Here is an 11,438-nt window from a genome sequence, read left to right on the forward strand (position 1 = left end):
CGGAGTCTCGCTCTGTCGCCCAGGCTGGAGTGCAGTGGCCGGATCTCAGCTCACTGCAAGCTCCGCCTCCCGGGTTCACGCCATTCTCCGGCCTCAGCCTCCCGAGTAGCTGGGACTACAGGCGCCCGCCACCTCGCCCGGCTAGTTTTTTGTATTTCTTAATAGAGACGGGGTTTCACCCTGTTAGCCAGGATGGTCTCGATCTCCTGACCTCGTGATCCGCCCGTCTCGGCCTCCCAAAGTGCTGGGATTACAGGCTTGAGCCACCGCGCCCGGCCCTGATCTTTCCTCTGGAAGCTTCGTCTCAGAGGGGCACCCGGCTGTATGAGGTGTCAGTTGGCCCCTACTGGGAGGTGTCTCCCAGTTAGGCTACTTGGGGGTCAGGGACCCACTTGAAGAGGCAGTCTGTCCATTCTCAGATCTCAAACTCCGTGCTGGGAGAACCACAACTCTCTTCAAAGCTGTCAGACGGGGCCGTTTAAGTCTGAAGGAGTTTCTGCTGCCTTTTGTTCAGCTATGCCCTGCCCCCAGAGGTGGAGTCTACAGAGGCAGGCAGGCCTCCTTGAGCTACTATGGGCTGCACCCAATTTGAGCTTCCCAGCTGCTTTGTTTACCTACTCAAGCCTCAGCAATGGTGGGCGCCCCTCCCTCAGCCTCACTGCTGCCTTATAGTTCCATCTCAGACTGCTGTGCTAGGAATGAGTGAGGCTCCATGGGTATGGGACCCTCCAAGCCAAGCACGGGATATAATCTCCCGGTGTGCCGCTTGCTAAGACCACTGGAAAAGTGCAGTGTTGGGGTGGGAGTATTCTGATTTTCCAGGTACCGTCTGTTATGGCTTCCCTTTGCTAGGAAAGGGAATTCCCTGACCCCTTGTGCTTCCCAGGTGAGGCAATGCCCCACCCTGCTCCGTGGGCTACACCCACTGTCTGACAAGCCTTAGTGAGATGAACCCAGTACTCAGTTGGAAATCCTGAAATCACCCGTCTTCTGCATCACTCATGCTGGGAGCTGCAGACTGGAGCTGTTCCTATTCAGCCATCTTGGAACCTCTCTCATATATTATATACTTATATATTATATGTTATATATTTATATATACATAATTTATATTATATAAATATATTATATATTTATATATATTTAAAATATTTATATTAATTACATTAATATATTTATATATGAAAATATATAATGTATATATTTCCCTGTTTTTTATGGTCTCTTTGCTAACATGTATACCAGCCAGTGATATAAAAGCATTCATTCTCTTTTTAATTCTTTGGTTACCTTTAGTATTTGCAAAAGATTTGTAAACATCTCTCATGATCAAAAAATGAAACTAATTTTGCCTCTTTCGATCCAAATTTTTTGCTCGCCATTAGTATAATCTTGGTATTTAATCTAGCTCGTTTAAATTATTGTCTTGTAGTACACCTTTCATTTCTAGGATTAGTTTGGATAATGGTGTTCATTTTTGTTGATGATTTGCTTCTCAAATTAAATTCAGTATGAATCACTGCCAGTCATGATTCTTTGACTCCTCAAATCTAGTTTGGGTTTTAAATGTTGATTTATCTCTTAGATTGAGTGAAATATATTTTCAGGTAGAAAAGAACTTTCTATACCTGAAAGTGTTTATGCAGTATTTTCTAAGTCTTTGCTTGTATGACATTATTTTTTTAATCTAGTTTCGGCCATGAGCAGTAACTTGGCTCAGTATAAAATTCATGGACCCTATCCATCTTAGTCTGTGTTCTCTTGCTTATAACAGAATACCTGAAACTGCATGACTTATAAACAAAGGGATATGGAGGCTGAGAAGTCCAAGGTGGAGGGGCTGCATCTGGTGAGAGCCTTAGTGCTGATGCGGACTCTCTGCAGGGTCACTAGTGAGTCACTGGGCATGCTGTATATGGGCTCAGATCTCTTTCCCTCTTTATAAAGTCACCCATCCCACTCCCATAATAACCCATTAACCCATTAATCTAATAATCCATGAATTTTACTCTTTGTTCAAGGACTCTCATGGGCTGGCATTGTATTGATGACACACGGCACCTCTTTGAGACATGGTGGAAACAATATCACGCATTCCTGTTAGTGTGATTTCTCGGCTGTAAGCCGTCACACCAGCTGAGCTCTCACATGAGTCATGATGACTTCTCGGCTGTCTGTTTCTGTGTCACAGGCTGGAAAACTGCCTGTTCACCTCCATCTGCTGCCAGGCCATGGCTTCCATGCTCTGTAAAAACCAACATCTGAGACATCTGGACTTGAGCAAGAATGTGATCGAAGTTGATGGTATTCTGACCTTGTGTGAGGCCTTCTCAAGTCAAAAGAAGAGAGAGGAGGTCATTTTGTAAGTCTCCACTGGGTTCCCTGTGCAAAACCAATCACCCAAGAGAAGCTCCTTGTAAAAAAAATGAGATGCTGGGCTGGGTGTGGTGGTGCATGCCTCTAATCCCAGCACTCTGGGAGACTGAGACAGGCAGATCGCTTGAGTCTGGAGTTCAGACCACCCTGGGCAACATGGCAAAACCCTATCTTCTACTAAAAAATACAAAAATTAGCTAGGCATGGTAGTGCATGCCTGTAGTCCTAGCTACTCAGGACGCTGAGGTGAGAAGGTCACTTAGGCCCAGGAGGTTGAGGCTGCAGTGAGCCATGATCACACCACTGCGCTCCAGCCTGGGCAACAGAGTGAGACCCTGACTCTAAAAATGGAAAGTGAGATGGTGGACCTGGAATGCGATTGTTTCCCGTGTTGCTACCATTCTGCTTTTGTTTCCTGGGGATTTATAGTTCCCTCCGCGTAGCTGTTCAAACCCCCAACTCCCACTTTTACCTAAAGGAACTGTTAACTGGGATTCACCTGTCTGATGTCTTCTTTCTTGTCTTTATCTTCTCTTTTCTTCATTTCTTCACCTTTTCTTCCTGAACAACTGAGTTTGATGTTACCACTTACCAGCTACGGAGCAGTGAAAAAGTCAATCTTTCTGCGCGTTGATTTGCTCATCTATAAAACTGAAATGGTGTCTTTCCCCATGGAGATTTAATGATGACTGAAAGAAAAGTCACACATACACACACACGGCACTTAGCACAGTGCCTAACACATGTTCTCAACCAGTGGTGGGTTCCAGGTGAAGGATACAATTTTCCTGGTGTATTAGTCATCTATTGCTATGCAACGAGTTACCTCAACGTTTAGTAACTTAAAGCAATATAAAGGCGTATTGTCTTACACAATTTCTGAGGGTCAGAAATAGGACAGCGAGATGACTGGGTGGTTCTAGCTCGTGGTATCTCCTAAGGTCTCAGTTGAGCCACTGGCTGGGGTTTGATGACGTCTGTTGAATCTGCTTCCAGGCTTACTTGTGTGGCTGTGCGCTGTGGGGCCTCAGTTGTTCTCCAGGGAGTTGCTCATGACATTGCAGTGAGAGAGGGAGCGATCCAAGGGTGTGATTTACAGGAGGAGGGATCATTGAAAATGTCTTGGTTGAACCCCAAGGCACTTCAAATTCATTCCTGAGCTCCCGAGAGCACCCCTATTCATTTTGACCAACTGCATGGGGCCAGGGTGGTCTCCTAGGTGGTAAATTTCTGTTCTAGAGGTTTTGCCTCCTTGTTTCAGGGCTGCAAAGGAAAACCAAATGTAAGAAAACAAAACCTTGTTTTTATCCTTCCCAGGGAGAAGAAAGACAGTAACGAAGTGGATATGCTGGCAAGACTGGAAGGCCCTCCAGTGGAAAGGGACTTCCTGAAGATAATACAGGACTGGAATTCTTAGCGCTATGGTGAAGCAATAGGGATGAATCGACCTGGACCCTCTGGCGACGGATCTGGTGGTCCTCTGGGTATTTTTTTCCTAATGAGAAATTGGGAAACAGTTGCCTATTTTGTGGGCCGTCCTGAGTCTGGAATGGCTCCATTCATTCTGGGAACTGGTGTAGGGCATGACCTCCAAATAACCCCATCAATGTTACGGAGTGTCATGTGTTAACACATAGATTAGTCACTGTACTGGGGCACCAAGATAAGGCGAGTTCAACCCACATCTACTCCTGGCTACCAAAATGTCTTTGAATATGTCATGTAAACATCTCCTCTTGGAGATATGTCTTCATATCTTCAAGGGTATTAGAAAATTTTAATTAAAAATATGCATGAATGCAATTGGAAATTTTTTAGAGTGTGATTTATTTACCGGTAGACTGTTAAGGAAGAAACGTGTTCCTTTGCTTGTCTGGGGAAAGTGTGCACAAGGAACTTCTAAGGAAGATAATAAATGTAGCAAGTACTGGAAAAAGGAAACCACCTCGTGTTTAAGGAGCTCTAAAAATGAAGTGTAACTCTTAACTTTTTAAGGTCCTAACTAACTACTATACTCTTAAATTAGTTATGGCAGCATTTAGAGCTCAAAGATCTAGAAAGCAATCACAATTTTTTTTTTTCTTCCCTTCTGAAACAGCCATCTTTTTACAATGTAACAATCAGGTATCATTCAGGTTGGTTTCTTTCTTTTCTTTTTATTTTATTTTATTTATTTATTTTTATTTATTTATTGTTTTATTTTTTTGAGACAGTCTCACACTGTGGCCAGGCTGGAGTGCAGTGGCACCATCTCAGCTCACTGCAACCTCCATCTCCTGGGTTCAAGCGATTCTCCTGCCTCAGCCTCCTGAGTAGCTGGGCCTACAGGCATGCACCACCATGCCCAGCTAGTGTTTTTGTATTTTTAGTAGAGACGGGGTTTCAGCATGTTGGTCAGAATGGTCTGGATCTCTTGACCTCGTGATCTGCCCCCCCCTTGGCCTCCCAAAGTGCTGGGATTACAGGCGTGAGCCACCGCGCCAGGCCCAGGTTGGTTTCTTAATTCTGAAGAAATTTTATTTCAAAAGCCAGAGGAGTTGGGATCCTCAACCTCAACCCTAGCAATCCCACTGCTAGGTATATACCCCAAATAAATCAGTAAATCAGAGAGCTATCTGCAGTTCCACGTTTATTGCAGCCCTGTTCACAATAGCCAAGGTTTGGAAGCAACCTAAGAGTCCATCAACAGAAGAATGGACAAAAAAAATGTGGTTCTTATACACAGTGGAGTACTATTCAGCCATGAAAAAGAAACCTAAGTGTAGAAACAATGGTATCATAGAAACAGCACACTGGTACTCAGGTATTGTTTTCTAAGTACTGTTCCTCATTAAAGGGACCAAGAATCTTCAGAGAAAGAGCTGACTCCACAGTTGGTGCTGGGAATGTACAGAGTGGGTCTGGAACATCTTGTGTCAGAAGTAAGACAATGCTCAGAGAACCATGGGGGCCAGGCCAGTGGTTCGCACCTGTGCTCTCAGCACTGTAGGAGGTTAAGGTGGAGGGCTGCTTGAGCCCAAGAGTTAGCGACCAGCCTGGGCAACATAGGGAGACCCCATCTACATTAAAAATGTTTTACAAATCAGCTGGGCCTGATGGTGCATGCCTGTGATCCCAGGTATTTGGGAGGCTGACGTGGGACAATCACTCGAGCCCAGAGGTTCAAGGCTGCAGTGGGCCATGATGCATCACTCCACTCCAGCCTGGGTAACAGAGAGAGACCCTGTCTCTGAATAATAATAATAATAATAATGGGGACATAGCAATAGGAACAAGGAGCCTGATTGAATGAGTTCTCACTGGCCAAATCTGGAATAATTTAATCATCAAACTAAACAATGGTAGAAATGTGGATGGCAGTTATGAGACCTCGGTTCTTGTCTTCATTTAAAAGAATTTAAACAATAGACACACAGCAAAGGAGGTGCAGCATAGGGCAATTTATTGCAAAGGAAAAAGAATATTTTGAAAGTAGGCCAGGTTCAGCAGCTCACGCCTATAATCCCAGCACTTTGGGAGGCTGAGGCAGGTGGATCACCTGAGGTCAGAAGTTCGAGACCAGCCTGGCAAACATGGTGAAACCCTGTCTCCACTAAAAACACAAAAATTAGCCAGGCGTGGTGGCACATGCCTATAGTCCCAGCTACTCCAGAGGCTGAGGCAGGAGAATCACTTGAACCCGGGAGGTGGAGGATGCAGTGAGCCAAGATTGTACCATTGCGCTCCAGCCTGGGCAATACAGTGAGACCTCATCAGAAAGAAAGAAAAAGAAAGAAAGAAAGAAGGAAAGAAAGAAAGAAAAAGAAGGAAGGAAGGAAGGAAGGAAGGAAGGAAGGAAGGAAGGAAGGAAGGAAGGAAGGAAGGAAGGAAAGGAAGGAAGGAAGGAAGGAAGGAAGGAAGGAAGGAAGGAAGGAAGGAAGGGGGAAAGAAAGAGGGAAAGAAAGAAAGAGGGAAAGAGAGAGAAAGAGGGAAAGAGAGAGAAAGAAGAAAGAAGGAAAGAAAGAAGGAAAGGAAGAAAGAAATGTGGCATTAGAGAAACCATCAGGAGGTGCTGAAACCGGTAGATGGAGACTCAGCGTACTCATGAGTCTTTAAGGTTCTCCCCAGAAACTACATGTGAATTACAAAGTAAGAGTAGTGGGAAAACAGGGCAGCTGGTGCCTTAGCCAAGTGCTCAAAGTTAACATCACCAATAAGAAGACAAATGGATATCACGTGCCTGCGGATAGAATGTGCTGAGATAAACATGACAGGGCCTCAGTGACATAAAAGAACAAGAACACAAAGTCGGCAGGAACTATTTCAGATTCAGGAAGACCAACCTAGTAGACGCAAAAAAAAAAAAAAAAAAAAGTTGATAAAATTCAACATCAATTTATGATTTTTAAACAACGCTTAGCAAACTTGGAACCGATGGTGACTTATTTAATTTGAGGAAGGGCTTCTAAAAAATTACTGCTGACATGTTTATTGGAGAGTAGTGAAAATTCTTTCCCTAAGATAAAAATGAGACAGAAAGAAAAGGAACCAGCCACTGTCACAACTTTTATTTAACTTCGTACTGGAGGTCCTAGTCAGTGTAACAAGGCAATAAGAGGAATAATAAATACAACATTATAAAGATGGAAATAAAGCTGTCATTTTTCACAAACAATATGATTGCATATGTAGAACAAGAACTGATAAGCCTGGTAAACCCAGGGGATTAAAAAATAACAAAAAGTGAATTTAATAAGATCCTACACACAACAACTCGATATATGAAAATAAAAATGTATTCCTATGTACTATTAAGCAGTTTTTAAAAGCATAACAAAATTTCTTTTATACTGGTATCAATAATCTCAAATAGGAATAAACTTAATAAAAGTTGTGGCCGGGTGCGGTGGCTCAGGCTTATAATCCCAGCACTTTGGGAGGCCGAGGCGGGTGGATCACGAGGTCAGGAATTTGACACCAGCCTGGCCAACATGGAGAAACCCCGTCTCTACTTAAAATACAAAATTAGCCGGGCGTGGTGGTGCATACCTGTGGTCCCAGCTACTCCTGAGGCTGAGGCAGGAGAATCCCTTAAACCCAGGAGGTGGAGGTTGCATTGAGCCGAGATCGCACCATTGCACTCCAGCCTGGACAACAAGAACAAAACTCTGTCTCAAAAAAAAAAAAAAAAAAAGAAAAAGAAAAAAAAGATGTGCCTTGGCCAGGCCCAGTGGCTCACGCCTGTAATCCCACCCCTTTGGGAGGCCAAGTGGGAGGATCACTTGAGCCCAGGAGGTCAAGGCTGCAGTAAACCATGTTTGCACCACTGCACTCCAGCCTGGGCAACAGAGTGAGGCCCTGTCTCAAAAGACAAAAATAAAGAATACTTAATAAATGGAGAAATATACAAACTTCATGAATAGGAACACTGTCTTTCAAAGATGACAGTTTTCCTCGGCTGTATTCATAAAGTTATTGCAATGACCATAAAATGCCCAAAGTACACTAATGGAAATTTACAGGCAAATTCTAAAGTATGTGAAGAAAAGTGGCCAAGCACGGTGGCTCACGCCTGTAATCCCAGCACTTTGGGAGGCCCAGGTGAGCGGATCACAAGATCAGGAGTTCAAGACCAGCCTGGCCAACAAGGCAAAACCCCATCTCTACTAAAGATACAAAAAATTAGCCAGGCGTGGTGGCAGGTGCCTGTAATCCCAGCTACTCGGGAGGTTGAGGCAGGAGCATCGCTTGAACTGGGGAAGCAGAGGTTGCGGTGAGCTGAGATCATGCCATTGCACTCCAGCCCGGGTGACAGTGCAAGACTCCGTCTCAAAAAAAAAAAAAAGAAAAAGAGAAAAAAGAAATACAGAGAGTTCAGGATAGCTAGCACAGTATGGTATTTTCCATGCATTTAATTAGAGATTGGAGAAATATACTTGGGAAACAATAGAGTCTAGAACAGAAGGTCACAAACATGATCATGTGACTTCTGACAAACCGACACTCCAAAAGACTAGGCAAAGGGTCGTATTTTAACAAATGGTGCTAAATTGATTGGTCACACATAGAAGAAAAAAATCTGAATTCCTACCTCATACCATATACAAAATTAATTCCAAGTATAGTATAAATCTAAATGTGAAAGGAAAGATGCTATACTTTCTAAAAGTGAACTAATCAGAAGACATTCATGACCTAAGGAGAGACCATAAATTTAATATGCGTTCACCATAAATTCTTCAAATGGAATTTTCAAACACGTTTGGCCAGGCACAGTATTTCATGCCTGTAATCCCAGCGCTTTGGGAGGCCAAGGCTGGTGGATCACCTGTCGTCAGGAGTTCAAGATCAGTTTGGCCAACATAGTGAAACCCCCTCTCTACTAAAAATTCAAAAATTAGCCAGGCGTGGTGGTACACACCTGTAGTTCCAGCTACTCAGGAGGCTGAGGCAGGAGAATCCTTTGAACCCGGGAGGCGGAGTTTGCACTGAGCACTCCAGCCTGGGTCACAGAGCAAGAGTCCACATCAAAACCAACTAAAACTAAATACATTGGACTTTATCAAAAGTATAAACTTCTGTTTCAAGATTGCTAAGCGAGTACATTTCAAGTGTTCTCACCACAAAAAAAAATAAGTATTCAAGGCAACAGATGTGTTTGTTAGCTTGATTTAACCATTTGACATTGTGTATATAGAAGATCACACTGGACCCCACGAGAATATACAATTATAATTTGTCAATATACACACACACAAAAAAGCCAAGTGCAACTTCCGGATTATGTAAAATAAGGGCACCCAACACACACACACACACACACATACACACACACTGTCTCTCTCACACACTCATACACACACTCTGTCTCTCACAAACACACTCTCGCACATACTCTCACACACAGTCTCACACACTCTCACACACAGTCTCTCACACACACTGTCTCACACACATTCTCTCTCACACACTGTCTGTCTTGAACGTTCTTTCTCACACACACATGCATTCTCTCTGTCTCTCACACACACACTGTCTCTGTCTTGCACATTCTTTCTCACACACACACACACACACATGCACTCTCTGTCTCTCTCACACACTGTCTCTGTTTTGCACATTCTCACACACACTCTCACACATATGCACTCTCTCTGTCTCTCTCTCACACACACAGTCTCTGTCTTGCACATTCTTACACACGCACTCTCTCTGTCTCTCACACACAGTCTCTGTCTTGCACATTCTTTCTCACACACACACTCACACACATGCACTCTCTCTGTCTCTCACACACACACTGTCTCTGTCTTGCACATTCTTTCTCACACACTCTCTCCCACACACATGCACTCTCTGTCTCTCTCTCTCTCACACACACACACATACACTAATTGCTCCGGGACAGCCAGCTGAAGGCTGTTAGCATCCGGGCGCCCTGAGCGCAGGTGTGTGGGGGCAAGGCAGCCTCTTGGCAGCAGCAGCACCTGTAAATGGTGCACACAGGTGCAGAAAAGTGCCTGTTCCCTGAGGCTGGTCGTTCAGAGCCGGTTGCAGCCAATAGGCAGCAGCAACATCACGTGCTCAGCGCTCCCCAAGGATTATCGCCTCGTGGGCACGGAGCTGGGCGTGGCCGCCTTTTTTCTGTGATTGCCAGTTGGCCCAGCGCAGGACCTGCTCTTGGAGGCGAGGTGTGAAGTTGGTGAGTATTCCTCCTGTCTTGCTCCCTGTCCTTCCCGCTTTTGTTCTCCACTGCTGATTAGAACCTGCATATTGAGCTTACTAGGCGCCCCCACCCTCTCCCTTTTGGCTGCTCAAAGCCCGGGACCAAAGGGTTCCTCGAAAGAACAAAGTCCAGTTACCCCATTTTGCTGTAAAGATCTTCCTCTAAAACCTCATATTTACTTGGGATATTTAGGTAAGTCTCTCGTCCTTTCCAGACATTCGGTCTAAAATACAGTACAGAGGGCTGGGCACAGTGGCTCATGCCTGTAAACCCAGCACTTCAGGAGGCCGAGGCAGGTGGATCATCTGAGGTCAGGAGTTCAAGACCAACCTGGCCAACATGGTGAAATCCTTGTCTCTAATAAAAATACAAAAATGAGCCGGGCGTGGTGGCAGGCGCCTATAATCCCACCTTCTAGGGAGGCTGAGGAAGGAGAATTGCTTGAACCCAGGAGGCAGAGGTTGCAGTGAGCCAGGGTCACGCCACTGCACTCTAGACTGGGTGACAGAGTGAGACTTCATCTCAAAAATAAATAAAATAGAATACAGAGTGGGGGTACTGCGACTTGAATGTCGGGGTTAGCAAATGTGCGCATTTAGTAGGAGTCTGGGGTGGGGGGTGTTACGGTGCTAATTGTGCTAATATGTTAACTGTAACTTAGTTACTGAAATGCCTTATCATTCTGACAGTGTTGTTTGTCCTGTTTACCAAGGGAGGAAGCTGAGCCCCAGAGAAATTAAATGTCTTGCCTGGGGCAGAAAGCGGCAAATCAATATTCAAAACTGGGCCTGAGACTTCGAGCTCTGTAATCTTAACTGCTTCTTTCTAATCATTCAGGACACCTGCGTAGAAAGGTGTGGGAGAGGTACGGGCTGTAGAAAAAGCATGGTGACAAAGTGCGAGCTTAGGGAAGTCACTCATCCTCAGAAAATAACCTCAACCAGCAGCCTTGCTTTACCTCCCTCCGGCTGTAATCCTGCCTGGACTTGAATAACTTCTCCCCAACTCCTCACCCACCTGCCTTCACTCAGGAGAAAGTGACCGCACCTAACCCAAATTAATCCCTACACCATCTAGTCATCTTTCTCTGGGGCTTGATTAATCAGTTCAAGGGAAATACAGGGCGTTATAACCCTATAAGCATTAATGCACTTTCCCCTAAAACAGAGCAACCCAGTCAACATCACAGAACCTCAGCTTCGAACCCTGGAGTGAGGACGGTGATGCCCTTTGTATATTAATATGCCATGTAAGGCCGGGCGCGGTGGCTCACCCTTGTAACCCAGCACTGTGGGAGGTAGAGGCGGGCAGATTACCTGAGGTCAGGAGTTCGAGACCTGCCTGGCCAACATGGTGA

General features: G+C 44.9%; 1 protein-coding gene across 1 annotated transcript in view; it reads left to right on the forward strand.

The window, feature by feature from the left end:
* The window catches only part of NLRP8 (NLR family pyrin domain containing 8), a 49,919-nt gene extending 38,777 nt beyond the window's left edge, over positions 1-11,142 (forward strand). The window contains exons 9-10 of the mRNA XM_025365905.1: positions 2,192-2,362; positions 11,061-11,142. Coding sequence (XP_025221690.1) covers positions 2,192-2,362; positions 11,061-11,142 — 253 coding nt within the window. The remainder of the gene's footprint in view (positions 1-2,191; positions 2,363-11,060) is intronic.
* Positions 11,143-11,438: the final 296 nt, after the last annotated feature.

Source organism: Theropithecus gelada, chromosome 19 (assembly GCF_003255815.1).
Source record: "Theropithecus gelada isolate Dixy chromosome 19, Tgel_1.0, whole genome shotgun sequence".
Taxonomy (NCBI): Eukaryota; Metazoa; Chordata; class Mammalia; order Primates; family Cercopithecidae; genus Theropithecus; species Theropithecus gelada.